This window comes from Mustela nivalis, assembly GCF_964662115.1.
Source record: "Mustela nivalis genome assembly, chromosome: 3".
NCBI lineage: Eukaryota > Metazoa > Chordata > Mammalia > Carnivora > Mustelidae > Mustela > Mustela nivalis.
Window position 1 is genome coordinate 155,291,678 of NC_139022.1, and position 16,336 is coordinate 155,308,013.

At 42.2% G+C, this 16,336-nt stretch overlaps 2 protein-coding genes across 2 annotated transcripts in view; one reads left to right on the forward strand and one right to left on the reverse strand.

The window, feature by feature from the left end:
• The window catches only part of SUB1 (SUB1 regulator of transcription), a 484,727-nt gene that overhangs the window by 319,545 nt on the left and 148,846 nt on the right, over positions 1–16,336 (reverse strand). The gene's annotated exons all lie outside the window — the stretch shown is intronic.
• GOLPH3 (golgi phosphoprotein 3) overlaps positions 1,723–16,336 on the forward strand; it is a 60,635-nt gene continuing 46,021 nt past the window's right edge. The window contains exon 1 of the mRNA XM_082724495.1: positions 1,723–2,633. Within this exon, the coding sequence (XP_082580621.1) occupies positions 2,409–2,633 (225 nt within the window). The 5' untranslated portion in view covers positions 1,723–2,408. The remainder of the gene's footprint in view (positions 2,634–16,336) is intronic.

A 16,336-nucleotide genomic window follows, 5' to 3' on the forward strand; every position in this document is an offset into this window, starting at 1 on the left:
GCGGACCCTCAGAACCAATCAGCCTGTTCCCCCTTCCCGCCTCTCTTTTCGCGCTCGGGGGTCCTCATAGCCAATCAGCAAAACCCAAGTATGCCTTTTTCAAAAGTTCAAACTGTCCACCAATCAGTTGCGCCCCACCCAAAACTTGTTTGTACCTTCCTATAAAAGACCCCGCTTCACTCCGGCCAGTGTGCTCGGTTAGCTGGAGCTGCCGAACACCCGCCGGTACCTGCGTGACAATAAACCTCTTGCTGTTTGCATCCAGTGGCAGTGTGGATTCTTGGGTAAGGGGATCCGCGGGTCTTTCAGTACTAACTGGCTCAAAGTTTTTGATGAGATTGCAATCACCTGTCAGCGAAGGACTTGACTGGGGCGGGGAGAGCTGCTTCCCAGAACGGCTCACTCCTAGGGCTCTGCGCCTGAGGCCTCAGCTCATCCCCAGCTGGGCCGCTCCATAAAACTGCTTGAATATTTCCGATATGGCAGCCGGCCTCTCAGAGCGAATGATCTGAGAGAGAGAGAGACAGAGGAGAGGGACAGGGAGCGGCGGCACAAGAAGCTGCAGACTTTTATGATCTACTCTAAATCACACACACAGTCACACCTGCCACGGCCTACTCATTTGAAGAGGCAGAGTCAGGCCCACACACAAGGGAAGGAGAGTTAGGCTTTCTCTTTTCAGAGGAGTATCAGAGAATTTTAAGTATTTTTGAAACCACCCTGGGAGGAGAAGAGAACAACTGGGTGAACAGTGGCAGGACTGGAAGGAAGATTTTCCAATATATTTATTTTTATACTATACAAAACAAATTATTAATTACATATCTTTTAAAAAGAGATTTTAAGCTATTTGGTAAAGAACTGGGAGAGAAATAAAAGAAAAAAAAAGGGGGTTTGAAGGGGACGTGAATGGGGGTCTGTAAGATACGAAAAAGAGAGGGTCTACTTTGTGCTCACCTTGCTCTTTTCCCACCTCAGATTTAGCATTTTCATTTTCTAGGGTTCGGGTGGTGAGGGTGTGCGGCCAGTAGTTTCGGGTAATGGGTTTGTAGAGGAGCGAGAACTCTGTAGCGAGAATGTTCTATGGGATAGTTCTACTGTGGGCGTTTATCATTTATTTGAGCGCCAAGTCCTGTGACAACAATATCTCTCCGATCTAAGTCCTTCTGCAGCCATGGCCTGTGGTCATTGCTGATTTTTAAAAACACCGCATGGCATCCAATACCATTTCTGGATGGTTTGTTTCTAAGCTCCACCCTTCCGGCCCCCCAAACTCCCCCTCAGGTCTGACATCGACGCTCTCACAGAACTTGCATCAACTGTCAAGCACGACGAGAGGATTTCACCTGGTGATAAAATTGGGGGAGATTTAATTTGGACAAAGACGTGGCATGAAACCCAACGGGTTTATTGTCTCTATAAAAAGGTCTTTCAGGTCAAGTGTACCGACGCGTACAGCACTAACTGTACTCACGGCGCCCGGTCACTTTACAAGTCGGGAGGCGAGGAGAAAGTTTTAACCTCTCTTTAATACACGTAGTCAACACTAAAAGCCCGCTTTCAAGCCATTTAAATGCAGTTATTCCTCCTGAAGGGTCAGGGCGCGTGGGCAGAGAGCGAACTCTGTCCTCGCTCCAGCGGCGGCGAACAGAGTCCTTCCCGCTTCTCCCGCGCGCCCCCCCCCACTCCAGCACCCCCGCCCCTCCCCCTCGCCCGCGGCCTGCTCGGAGGACAGAGGTGTCTGGGGTGGTAAGGGCATGGCTTGGGGGCAGAGCGGTGTCCACCGCCGCAAGGCCACGTCTCCCCCATTCGTGGGGGGGCCTCGCCAGTCTCTGGCTGCAGGATGGATTTCTCGACAGGCGAAGGGAGAGACGGACGAAGGGAGAACACGTTACGGGCCACGGCGGGGGGTATGGGGGACGGCGGGGTCCGCGCCCACGCGAGGGCGAGCGCCGGCTGAGACCCCAGAGCCCGCGAAGGAGGTCAGCGTCGGCGGATTCCCGCCCTCACCCCCGCCTCCCGGTCGCCTCCCGGCGCTTCCGGTGCTCTCCCGGCCAGCCCCGCCTCGCGCCGGCTGTGCCACATCCTCCGGTGACGTCAGTCAGCGCCGCCATATTGGGAAGGCGCAGCCGCCGCCGCCACCTCCTTCTTTACCTAGGAGCTCGGGCTGCCTGGGGGCCCGCGACCGCAGGAGGGAAGAGCTCTTCCTCCGCTTCGCCGGCGCCTGGCCCGCCCGTTTCGCCCCGACCCGTCTCCCCATGACTGCCCCCCGCCCAGCTGCCGACGGACGTCGCCCCGGAGCCGGGATTTAACACGGAAGCCCGGGTCAGGGGCCGCGGGGGGAGGAGGAGGGAGACCCGGTAGGTCCCGCGTCCGTCTCGGCCCGGCGCGGCGTCTCGGCGGGAGCCATGACCTCGCTGACCCAGCGCAGCTCGGGCCTGGTGCAGCGGCGCACCGAGGCCTCCCGCAACGCCGCCGACAAGGAGCGGGTGGCGGGCGGCGGCGGCGGCAGCGGCGAGGACGACGCGCAGAGCCGCCGCGACGAGCAGGACGACGACGACAAGGGCGACTCCAAGGAAACACGGCTGACCCTGATGGAGGAGGTGCTCCTGCTGGGCCTCAAGGACCGAGAGGTGCGGGCGCGGCGGGCAGGGCGGGGGCGGCCGGAGTCTGGCGGTCGGCGCTGGGCCCGGGCGCAGGCGGGAGCCCGGCCTCCGGCTCTGCGCGTCTGCCCTCCGGAGTTCCTGAGCTGAGCGCCCAGCCGGCCCGGTGCTTCCAGGTCCTCTCCGCACCGATTGCTTGGATTTCCCTTCCTCCTCACACAGTCACTCCTTTCATTTTGACTCCCTGGCAGTCTGTGTGTCTTCCTTCCTTTTTCCGCGTGTTTCACCCGTGTAGACCCCAGGGTGCGATTCCACCCGGAGACTGCCCCCGTTGGAGTGAAACACCTGGAACCGAACTCTCCTGGGTTTTGCAGGTTTTAGAATCTGCGAGGGCTCCACGGATCTGCTTTACGGGAGATTAGGAAAAAAACAACAAACCAAACCATACCAAACCAATCCAAAACAAAAAAACCCCATCAAACTTAAGGTGTAGCATTTGGAATTTTGAAAAATTTCGGTGAAATGGTAATGGAGGCAAAAGTGTTTTTTTACATCTAATAAAGTTAAAAGTCCAACAAAACCCACATGACACCTTCTGGAAAATGACTTCTTAGGTAAACCTTGCTTTGGGAAAGAGATTATTTTTAGTACCACTTTTATATTTTGTCAGTTGATTAGTCTGCAGAAAATCTTGACGTCTTAAGGAAGGACTTTTTGGGGGGGGCTGCTTAAAATGTTGGGTTTTGATTTGAAGAAAGGTCTCACAGCCATCGGTAGGTTAAAGTTGCTATAGATCTGTCTTCGTGTTGTGACTTCGAAAGGTTATTTTCACTTGAGTATTTTAAGAGAATTTTCACGCATAGAGAGCTTGAAGGAAACTCAAGTGGACATATTTATATTCTCCTAGGTTCTGTCATTAACGTTTTCCTGTGTTTTCTTCATCCCATATACATTTATTTAAAAAATGACTATTTTTAGAGATTTGCAGCCAGTCAGCCAGGTGAATGGATATTCTATAAATCACTTATGGTTTGGTAGTTCTAGAAGCTTGTTTTATCTCAGCATGAAATCTACAAACAGTACATTCTGAGAGTCAGATACAGAAAATACAAAATATCCAAGTTTTGTTTCGATTTTTAATAAAGTTTTCCCAATTCACAAAGGTGGGCAAAAAATTTAGTCTTTGTAATACAATTTAGTCTTATTTCACCAAAACTTACTAGATACAGGTGAGTTTTCTGTGGACCGAGGCCTCCTAGTATTTAATAATTTAGTGAATTAAAATTTACTTTGATGGAAGTGTCTAGAATATTTGCAATACCAAGGTTTCCCATTTGCAAGTTTTAATGATGATCACTTGAAAAGATGTCCCTCTGGTGTTAAAGGGGCTCAGTTTGTTTATTAATTACTGAGTTCTGGAAGCAGACTCTGAAATTCCTTTTTGTTCTGTGGGAAAACAACCTGCAGATCTTCCTCAACTTATGATAGGGTTATGTTCTGCTAAACCCATCATAAATTGAATACTTTAAGTTGAAAATGCATTTAATTAATACCTCTAATCTACCAAACATCATAGCTTAGCTTAGCCTACCTTAAATGTGCTCAGAACCTTTGCGTTGGCCTACAGTTGAGCAGAATCCTCTATGACAAAGTGTATTTTACAATGAAATGTTGAATATTTCATGTAATTTATTGAATGGTATATTGAGAGTGAAAAACAGAATGGTTTTAAGTGTATCGTTAGTTATGCTTGTGATCGCGTGGTTGCGCCTAGCAAATTGTATGCATATCACCAGCTCAGGAAAATATCATAATTTAAAGTATTACTTTTGTGCCGTCATAAAGCTAAAAAATTGTTCAGTTGGGGATGGTCTGTCGATGTAGAGAGTCCTAGAAGTGTGATTCTAGGAAGTATTCAACCTGCTTCACAATTTAGAATCGTCACAATTTAGAATCTTGGTAATTCACATTTTTCTTTTAACTCTTTTTATCTTTTTCCTTTGGAACAAAAATAGCATTTTAGAAAATACAGAAAAGGGACGCCTGGGTGGCTCAGTTGGTTAAGCAGCTGCCTTCGGCTCAGGTCATGATCCCAGCGTCCTGGGATCGAGTCCCATATCGGGCTCCTTGCTCCGCAGGGAGCCTGCTTCTCCGTCTGACTCTGCCTTCCACTCTGTCTGCCTGTGCTCTCTCTCGCTCACTCTCTCTGACAAATAAATAAAATCTTTAAAAAAAAAAAAAAAAAAAGAAAATACAGAAAAAATGAAGAAAGCAAGTCATCTATATTCCTGTATGAACATTTTGGTTTATGATAGTTTTCTGAAGGAATACGTCCTGTGCATAAAACTAAAACTTAAGAAAACCAAGAAACAAAAACCCCAACTAAAACCCAAATTAGCTTTTGGATTTGAGTCACTTTAAGTGAGAAATTACAGTGAAAAAGTCCCTTTTTTCCCTCAAGTATATGTTACTGGAAAAGGTGAAGCTAAAGCATATTAACTTGCTATGTTTCTGTGCTTGGTTTTCATGAAGATAATCTAAAGAGTTTGTTGAAGCCTAATGGTACTTAAAAAATGTAGGCAGTTTAAATTTCTTTGGTGGCAGGTAATTGAAACCATGTGTTGTGTTCCTGTCAGGAGTCACTGTACTTTGCTATATTGTGGCTAATGTCCAGACACAAGCCAGTTCTGACTATTTCTTGCTGATTTCAGTAGTCACATAGAGAAATTTTTTATTTCCCATTTTGCTGGCAGGGAATTGAAGTGGAGGTAGGTGGGCTTGGGATTTGGCATTGCTTTAGATTTAGGTTTTAGGCATTAACTTAGATAACTTCTTTTGTCACATCTTTACAATACTAATAACTAAACCTGACACCTTCTCCATAAGTTTTGGGAGACCCCCCCATTATCATTCTTTTTAGGAGGTCAGGAATTATTCTTACTGAGAGTCTAGGCATTTATGCTTGTTAATATTAGATTTTAATTTATGTTTAATACTAAGTTCCAAGTTTTAGGCACAATATATAGCTTCATAAATACACTGCTTTAGCTTAACATCCATCTTTGTTGTCTTTGGGTACTCTTAAGGTACTAAAACCTAAATTTTAAGGTTAGGCAGGTTATTAATGATAGATGATGTGTGTGTGTGTGTGAACTACTGTATTTGTATTCAGAGAGTTGAGAAGAAGTATAAAGAAATTGTAAAGTGGTGAATATTAGTTTTACTTTTTTTTAAAAGATATTATTTACTCATGGGGGAAGGGAGAGTGCACTCGAGAGAGCACAAGAGGGGCCGGAGGGGCAGAAGCTGGGAGCCTGGGATATGACCTGAACCTAAGGCAGACGCTTAGCCCACAGGGCCACCAGGGTGCCCCTTACTTTGACTTAAAAAGCAAAACCAAAAACTGAGACATTATAGCTTTTTAAAAAATACTTTTTGTTCAGTAATGTGTACAGGAAAGTGCACATAGGTGTGATGAATTTTCACAAACTGAACACAACTGTTAAACAGCACCTAGGTCAAGAAACAGAGCATGACCACTTTCCAGAAGCCCCACTCAGTGCCTTTCTAGTTACTGCTTATTCTTCAAGGGTAGCCACTAGCTTTACTTAAGAATTCAGCATAGAATAATTTTTGTTCATTTTTTTTTTTTTAAAGATTTTATTTATTTATTTGAGAGAGAGACAGTGAGAGAGAGCATGAGCGAGGAGAAGGTCAGAGGGAGAAGCAGACTCCCCATGCAGCTGGGAGCCCGATGCGGGACTCGATCCCGGGACTCCGGGATCATGACCTGAGCCGAAGGCAGTCGTCCAACCAACTGAGCCACCCAGGCATCCCCATTTTTTAAAAAAAGATTTTATTTATTTATTTATTTGACAGAGATCACAGTAGGCAGAGAGGCAGGCAGAGAAAGAGAGGGGGAAGCAGGCTCCCTGCCGAGTAGAGAGCCTGTTGCAGGGCTTGATCCGTGGACCCTGAAGTTATGACCTGAGCTGAAGGCAGAGGCTTAACCCACTAAGCCACCGAGGCGCCCCAATTTTTGATCATTTTTGTACTTCCATTTGCATTTTTTGCTTTGGATTGTGACATTCATCCATGTTGCATAGGTTGTCATTTATCCATTTTCTCTGAATTATCAGTCTTTAATACATCTGTAATCTACAATATTTAAAAAATGACATTGACTTATATCCTGAATCTAGTGTCCCTCCTGTCCTCTCTTCACTAAGCAGAAGGCTCAGCTCGCTAACAAACAGATGGTGTGGCCTCAGATTACCTATTGGGAATGACTCTAAAGTCATTGTGAGGAATTTTTTCTTTCTTGAATTTAGGTACACATTTTACCCTTTTTACCAATGATTTTCCTTTGTGGCTTTTATTAAAATACAGTTGCTAGGTCTCTCTGGTGATTCTAGTGCTCAGTCTGGATTGAGCATCAGTGACATAGATAGTAAATTTTCAGAGGCTGCACTAAGGATGGCTGATAGGTTTAAATTTGAATTCAACTTCCAAATTAGCAAAATTCCTGTAATCTTCCCTTGAAGATTGAGGGCATCTGATGAGCCAGATATTTTCCTTTCCCTGACTTTGATTTTTCCATAGATGCCTCCAATAGAATTTTCAGAATGCCTCATGGAGAATTACCTCAAATATGTGGTGTCACGTTTTTTTTTTTTTTTTCACTTTATTTATTTCCATAGGACATCATTGTTGTATTATATGTATTAAAAATTTTTATTTTATTTCTTTTTTTAAAGATTTATTTATTTGACAGAGAGGGAGAGCACAGAAGGGGGAGCAGGAGAGGGAGAAGCAGACTCCGCTGAGCAGGGAGCCCAATGCGAGGCTCCATCCCAGGACTCTGGGATCGTGATCTGAGTGGAAGGCAGATGCCTAACTGACTGAGCCACCCAGGCATCCCTGTTAAAAAATTTTAATTGAAGTATAGTTGATATAGTAGTTTGAGGTGTGTAACAGTGGTTTGACAATTATAAACATTTCAAAATGCTCACCTTGGTAAGTTTAGTTACCATCTGGCAGCATACAAAGTCATTACCATATTATTGACTAATCCCTATGTTGTACCTCTATCCCCTTGACTTTTTAAATTTTAATTTATTTATTTAAGTAGGCTCCATGCCCAGTGTGGAGCCCAATGTGGGGCTTGAACTGATGACCCTGAAATCAAGATCTGAGCTGAGATCAAGAGTCTGACACGTAACTGAGTCACCCTTAACCTATTTCACTCACCCCCCCACCCGCTGTCCTCTGGCAACCACCAGTTGGTTCTTTGTGTTTATGAGTGTTTCTATTTTTGTTTATTTGGGTGTTAGATACTTTTTTAAAAAAAGTTTTTTATTTGAGATTTTATTTGCCAGAAAGAGAGAGAGAGAGAGCAAGCACAGGCAGGTAGAGTGGCAGTAGAGGCAGAGGGAGAAGCAGGCTCCCCGCTGAGCAAGGAGCCTGATGTGGGACTCGATCCCAGGACGCTGGGATCATGACCTGAGCCGAAGGCAGCTGCTTAACCAACTGAGCCACCCAGGTGTCCCGGGTGTTAGATACTTTTAAATATTTTCATTGATGGCAGATCTTAGTGCTTTAATGTTGGACTTAATTATTATAAGTGGCCAGGTATAATTTAGAGTGTGCCTGTGCAGTAGTAGAAGTAGAAAGAGGTGTAGTCTTTGTCTGAGATGTATCTTTTGTTTTACATATATTCTTTAAGCCCCCTGACCCTCAAAATTATTTAAAATGGAGAAATAATTCTCTCCCATGGTTCTGATTGGACTGTTGTAGACATTTATTGTTTTACTCTCTACCACATTGTGTCCCTTCTCTCTTCTTACCCCTCCTTCACTTCCTTTTATAGGGGTTCCTCCATTGTGTATGGCTCTAGGATGCCCTATTGAAGCATTTACCCCTCCCCTTTTGTAGTGCAGTCATACCTAAGCTTTTCCACTCAGATAATTTCTTCCAGGGCTTTGGATCTTGATAGTGGAACAGGCTGTAGGGTTTTTGAGGACCTATCAGGTGGTGCCAGTGGGTGGATCAGAATGTTTTCTGACTCAATTCCTTGAGATCAGACTATCTGAAATGGTTCTTTGAGCTTCTTTCTCCCTGGCCCATTGATGCTGTCTTTTCCATCTTGGTTTTCCATGTACCTTTCCTCTAGTTTTCTGTTTTGTTTTGTTTTTACTTGTTTTTTTTGGTCTGTTTTTAAATAAACTCTACCCCCACATGGGGCTCAAATTCACAAAGCCAAGATCAAGAGTTGCCTGCTTTACTGATTGAGCCAGCCAGGCACCCCTTCAGGCACCTTTCAGTTTTGTAATCTTCAAGATCCTTGCATTAAAGTCTTTTTTTTTTTTTTTAAAGACTTTATTTATTTATTTGACAGAGAGAGATCACAAGTAGGCAGAGAGGCAGGCAGAAAGAGAGAGGAGGAAGCAGGCTCCCTGCCAAGCAGAGAGCCCAACTCGGGACTCCATCCCAGGACCCTGAGACCCTGAGATCCCAGGACCTGAACTGAAGGCAGAGGCTTAACCCGCTGAGCCACCCAGGTGCCCAGCCATAGTCTGTTATTAATGTTTTTAATGCTTCTAGATAAGAACCTTAATGCAATAATTCATCCTGTATCTTGAAAAATTAGTAGGTGGTTCAGCTGAGTAATACACACTAATATAAAATAGTTAAATAACTAAAGTGATGGAATTGACTTTTGTATGGCCTTTAAACTGGCTCCAAAGATTGATCACAGAGATGTTCCAGTTTTGGAATAAGGTTCTTAAGGTCAGTATTTTGAAATACAGTACTCATCAAGATGTATAATTTTGTTCAAAAATCATTCTCTGCATGTAGTGATATATACCATCTTTGCGTTTTAAATTTGTTAACTAGAAATCATTCTGCAGATACTCAGAATTTCTACATGTGCTAAGATTTTAATAACTTAAAATCTAATAAAAGCTTCTGAGCTTTGGAATTTCATGATTCCTTTATTAGTACAAATAATCTTTTATTCCTATTTTTAAAAGATTGAATTTTCATTTTTTTCTGGTGTATTTAAGAGTAGGTAGACAGTATAAGACACACAGGATCTCAGAAATTAGTTTTTAGAGTTCATTGAACCATCTGTACCTTTTTCTTTCTTTTCTCTCTCTCTCTCTCTTTTTTTTTTTTTTTTATTAAGATTTTTGTTTATTTCTCTGACAGAGGGCACAAGCAGGGGGAGCAGGAGGCAAATGGAGAGGAAGAAGCAAGCTCTTTGCTGAGCAGGGAGCCTAATGTGGGGTTTGATCCCAGGACCCTGGGATCATGACCAATGACCAGAGCCCAAGGCAGTCACTTAACCAACTGAGCCACCTAGTTGCCCCCCATTTATACCTTTTTTTTTTTTTTTAATTTTATTTATTCATTTGACAGGCAGAGATCACAAGTAGGCAGAGAGACAGGCAGAGAGAGAGGGGGAAGCAGGTTCCCTGCTGAGCAGAGAGCCTGATGTGGAGCTCGATCCCAGGACCCAGAGATCATGACCTGAGCCGAAGGCAGAGGCTTAACCCACTGAGCCACCCAGGCGCCCCCGTTTATACCTTTAAAAAAAAATGTTATGCTATTGAAATTATTTTTGGTACTTGGGGTTCTTTCACAGTTGGCAACATACTCACTAATCTTATAAGCCATCTTAATATTTGATAATGTATTAGTTAATTTTAAACCATCTGATGGACCCTGTGTGGATCATTTGATACATGATATACGATATTTCCAAGTATTTGATATACTTTAGAATTACTGTGTGTGTGGTTTTTTTTTTTTAACTTTGAAATTATTTTGATTGAAGTTTGACATACTTGGTATTTAAAGAAATACACTGCACTGTTACAGTGTCAGCTTATATGTAAGTCTCAAAGACTTAATCATGCTTTTCCTGTTAAGTCATGGTACATTTTTAGCCCAATACTCCTCTATATCCATGCAAACTATTCCTACTTTCTATCAGCATAATTTTTCTGGTATTAATCAGTAAATGGTTGCTGTAGTCTTTGTTTTTAGGTCATTCTGTTTTCATGAGAGTCTGCTTTTAAAGCAACACAAAGATTGTGCTTGTCCCATGTTTCTTCCATTTAATAAGTATAAATACAAGTGCCAAAGGTGAGAGTCTGGTTTCATTTTGAATTGATGTCTGTGGCTTTAGGTTTCTTTCATCAAAGATTGAAAGACTGCTGCCGGTTTCAGTAGCATGTGCAGTATTATAACGCAATTTAGTAAATATTGTTTAAAAAAAATTTTTTTTTATTTTTTAAAGATTTTATTTATTTATTTGACAGAGAGAGATCACAAGTAGACAGAGAGGCAGGCTGAGAGAGAGAGGGAAGCAGGCTCCCTGCCGAGCAGAGAGTCCGATGCGGGACTCAATCCCAGGACCCTGAGATCATGACCTGAGTCGAAGGCAGCAGTTTAACCCACTGAGCCACCCAGGCGCCCAATATTGGGGTTTTAATTTAGGTGTTACAGGTATATGTAGAAAATAGTCTGCTTCTCTTTTTGTTTGGTAAGCCTCTGAGCTGTAAGAATACCATCATGATTAAAGTACATTATGTTACTAGAAAGAATGCTTATGGTAAATACATTTTTAAGCTTAAACTTAAGTTTTAAAAAGTTAATTTATTTTTAAATTTAATAAACTACTTGGTTTATGTATTACATTAATGGAAAAGTTCTTAAATTGGAGTTAACAGATGGGAGTTTAGAAACTGAGCACTCTGCAAATTCTGTATTTTTCTGAAGAAAGAGGACATAGCTTTCATCATAATACTGATTTTAGTTTAATTTTTTGGTTTAGCATTTTTTTTTTTTAAAGATTCTGTTTTTAAGTAATTTGTACACCTCTTATGGGCCTTGAACTCACAATCCTGAGATCCAGTTGAATGCTCCACCCACTGAGCCAGTCAAGGGCCCTGCTTTTTTTTTAAATATTAAATTTTTTTTTACTTCATTTATTTGTTTTTTTAAGAGCGGGAGTGGGGGAGGAACAGAGGGAGAGGGAATCCTAAGTAGGCTCCACTCCCAGCACAGTACAAGCAGGGTCCTGTTTCACCACCTTGAGATCATGACCTGAGTGGAAACTTAAGGTGCTCAACTGACTAAGTCACCCTGGGGCCCCTTGTCTTTTTTGTCTTGCTGAAAACTTACTACAGAAAATTCCAGGTTTTAGGTTTGCAGTGAGTTGGATTTGAGTTGTTGAAATTCGAGGTGGGGGGGCGCTTGGGTGTCTCAGTGGGTTAAGCCTCTGCCTTCGGCTCAGGTCATGATCTCAGGGTCCTGAATCAAGCCCCGCATTGGGCTCTCTTCTCAGCAGGGAGCCTGCTCCCCCCTTCCTCTTCTTGCCTCTCTGCCTACTTGTGATCTCTGTCAAATAAAAAATAAAATCTTTAAAAAAGTTTGGTAGGAAGCTGATGTCTGTGTACCCTGGTCATCTTGTTGAATGACTTCACAAGCTGTGTAGCTACCACATCTAAAATTCTAACAATGTTCATGCATTTGTCAGATATTTACTGAGCCAGACCCTTGACTAGGTACAAACACTAGAAAGAAGATCTCTAATTTCAGACCCATTTTATCTTAGTTCTGTGTGTCAAAACTCATAGTAAACTACGAAACTAAATTGTGTTGCTGTTCTATAATTTTTTTGGTAGTGAATATCTCTCCTGGTGTATACTGTTACTCAATAAATGTTAAGTAAATCATGTATTTCTGATGGGGGTACTGTGATCCCTAGGGATCCCAGTTGGTTCTGGGATGGTGGTGAAAAGTTCTTACTCTTTTTATATATAAGTATAAATATACATAGGTCATATAAACAGATGGTGTATCTATCTTATTAAAAGTTCATGGGCGAGACAGTGGTTAGGGAAAAAAAGTCTGAAAAAGCTTATTTAGGGAGCAAAAATTGAGAAAAGTTGAGAAACACTGAAATGAATCAATGTTGAAAATGCTGTTTGTACTCTTAACCTGAGGTTTAGAAAATTCTGTTAGGAATTAAAAAAAATTTTTTTTTTAAAATATTTATTTGTCAGAGAGAGAGCACACATATAGGCAGAGTGGCAGGCAGAGGGGGAAGGAGGCGCCCTGGGGAGCCGGACACAGGACTTGATCCCAGGACACTGGGATAGCGACCTGAGCCAAAGGCAGCCGCCCAGCTGACTGAGCCACTCAGGTGTCCTAGGAATTTTTATTGTAATAGAATTTGGCTTCTAGTTCAATAGTAGGAAGAACAATTTTAGCATACAGTTATAGGAGATTGTGAGTGGAAATTTAAGATCAAAGTTATTTTTGGTGGTTAATAATGTATAGATAAAGTTTTGTGTGTCATCCCTCTGCCCCTTATCCCCCAGTATCCCCTAGGAGGGGCTGGAAATTAAAGGACTGCATATAAATTCCTAATGGTTATTTTTACTCTGATTTCATTTTCTGGTTTCAGTTTCTTAAACACAGCTGTTAAGGTTTTATGCTCTATTAACAAAATAAGCTCAAAATAACATTTAAGAATTATACTTTAAGAAAAAAAAGAATTGAACTGAAATTTCAGTTTGTTCACTGAATTGAGCTTATCCTTTAATTTTTGGGTCTATATTACATAAAATGGAAGCAGGTTTAGTGTCCAAATGTTGAGAGTTAATCCAGTTATTGAACACATTCTGTATGTTGGTCTCTTCTTGGTGGTGGGGTTTCAGAGAAAAATCTCTTAACCCTCAAGGAGCATTCAGTCTTTGTAGAGGACATATGTGCAAATGATGTCCATAAAAAAGATCGCTGCCTTTAATGGAAGTACACATTAAGTGCAGTGTGGACATAATGGGGATGCCTTGGATCAGCAGCGAAAACACTGTGCCGTGTTCTTGGCTCCCTCCTTGCCCTTGACTAGTTAGAAAAACTAGGATAAATGATTTGAATTCTTAGACCCTCAGTTTTCCCCTGGGCAAAATGGGCCTACATTTGTGGGCTGTTCCATAACCTATAGATTATAGGGACCCAGTGAAGTGGCATATGTGTAAGTGCTTTGAAAACTGCAAAGTGGGTGCTTTGGTGGCTCAGTTGATTAAGCTGCTGCCTTGGGCTCAGGTCATGATCCCAGGGTCCTGGGATCGAGCCCCACGTCTGGCTCCCTGCTCATTGGGGACCCTGCTTCTCCCTCTCCTGCTGCTGCTCTGCCTGCTTGTACTTTCTCTGTCAAATAAATAAATAAAATCTTAGAAAAAAAGAAAACAAAATAAACCTGCAAAGTGCCGAACAATTGCAAATGGGTAATTACCTAGCCTTCAGAAGTGACTTAAAATTTATAGTGGTATTGATAATTATTTAATATTTCCCTATTTTTATTGTTTCTTGATCTTCTTGTACTTCATCTGCTTGGTTGAGTAGAACATTCCTCTTCTAACCCTTGTGATCACCGTTTTTCCCACCTTTCTGTGGTCCTACTGGGGTTTTTGATGCCCCCCCTCCGCCCCGCCCCCGGGGAGTTCTTGCTCCCTGACTTCAAAGCCAGGACCTTCTCTTTAGGATGGTAGGGCTGGGTTCTCTGGAGAAGGTATTGGCCCACAGTCCTTTCTTTGGTATTTTATTTCATTGAAAAAGGTTTTCCTATTTCCTTCCTGTCTTTTAATTTATTTTTCATTTTTTTTCCTCACTGTAGATTGTTTGGCTACCAAGGCCCTTTCCCTGAGGGGGCTGAGAGTAGGGAGAAGTGGGAACAGCAATTTCCAAAGTTGCACTAGATTACAAAATTGTACTTCGTACGAGGCTTTTTGTTAATGAGTTTAGGAGTAAAGTAACAAGAAAAGTCTTGGTCTTCACAAGTTTATAGTCTAGTACTGGAGGAACAAAACGTGTGAATTAAGGTACCGGCACCATCCTGAGTGCCAGTTGGGTAGTGGAGATAGTGCATTTTTAGTTCCGAGGAAGTAGCGAATTAGGCTGAGGCTGTCCAGGAGGGTGTCAGGAGCAGAGGGGAGTTGAGCTGGGCATTCCACTACTTACAGAAGGATGGGCATTCCATTCTAGGAGAGGAGGGGGATCTGGGGCTTGCAACAGCATTCTATTCACGAAGGAGTTTGAAGCTGACTGGGAATTGCTTTTGGGATTAACTTTCTTTTGATTGTCACAGATAATCTTTTAAGGAGGCATCTCAACCAGGTGTCCCATGCACCTATAATATTTTAAATTAGAAAATTGTTTTAACATAAATTGGAGTGATTTTCATAAAATACTGGATCTTTTTAGAAATTTTTGTGTGTAAGTTTGAATTTAAAGTAATCTGTCTATCCATCATCCATCCATCTCTCGTTCTCAAATAGTTGAAGATCTTGTATGAACCTGGCAGTGTCCTGACTGCTGGGCTAGAAACATTAAAATGGTTCAATTCCATAGTCTCCATAGTCTTAATTGTGAATGATAGGTGTGAAAGAGTAAAAGGAAAGCTGTAGGTTCTTGATTTTTAATTTTTTTTTTTATTGTGGCAAAATATATGTCACAAAATTTTTGATTTGAACCCTTTTAAAGTGTATAATTCAGTGGCATGAAGGACATTCAGATTGTTGTGATGGTACAACCGTCAGCACTAACCATCTGTAGAACTTTTTCATTGTTCCAGTCTATACCCATTAAACACTAACTCGTTTCCCCCTTCGCCTGGCCTCTGGCACCACTACGGATAATCCCCAACTTGCAGTGGTGTGACTTAAATTTTTTTGATTTTATGATGATGTGGAAGGGATATGCATTCAGTAGAAACCGCACTTTGAATTTCGATCTTTTCCCAGGCTAGCGATGTGGCTGGTGATACTCTCCCTTTACACTGGGCAGAGGATAGTGAGCAGCAGCTGCCAGTTAGCCCTGTGGTCACCAGGGTAAACAACTGTATATACTTCGAACTATTCTGAACCCATACAACCATTCTGTTTTTTCACTTTCAGAACAGTTTTCAATAAATTTCATGAGATACTGAATACTTTATTATAAAATGGGCCTTGTGTTAGTAGTTTTGCCCAATTAAAGGCCAATTTTAAGTGTTCTGGGTAAGTTTAGGTGTTCGATAAGTTTAGGTGTATTAAATGCATTTTTAGCTTACAATTATATTTTCAACTTGGGGTTTGTTATATGTAAGTTGAGGAAGATCTGTATTCTACTTCTTTTATCTCTGAATTTGACTATCCTGGGTACCATGTACAAGTGAAGTCATGTGTTTGTCTTTCTGTGTCTGTTTCACTTAGCGTAGTATTTTCACACTTGTTCATATAGTGTGTATTGAAAATTTTATTCCTTTCTATGGCTAATCTTACTCCGTTATATGTATGTACTGCATTTGTTTATCCATTCATTTGGTCATGGGCATTTTGGTTGTTTCTGCTTTTTAGCTATTGCCAGTCTTTTGCTGGTTTTTATTTTTTGCTTTTATTTTTTAAAGATTTTATTTATTTGACAGAGAATGAGGGGGAGAGGGATAGAGCACAACCAGGCGAGCAGCAGAGGAAGTGGGAGAAGCAGACTTCCTGCTGAGCAGGGAGCCCAGCTCAGGGCTCAATTCCAGGATGCTGGGATCATGACCCCTGCCAAAGGCAGATGTCTAACTGACTGAGTCACCCAGGTGCCCCCTTTTGCCTGTTTTTTAAAATCCGTTTGTTTTGTTTTTGAGATTTAGAGGTTCTTTATATATTTTTAAAAATCCGTTTGTTTTG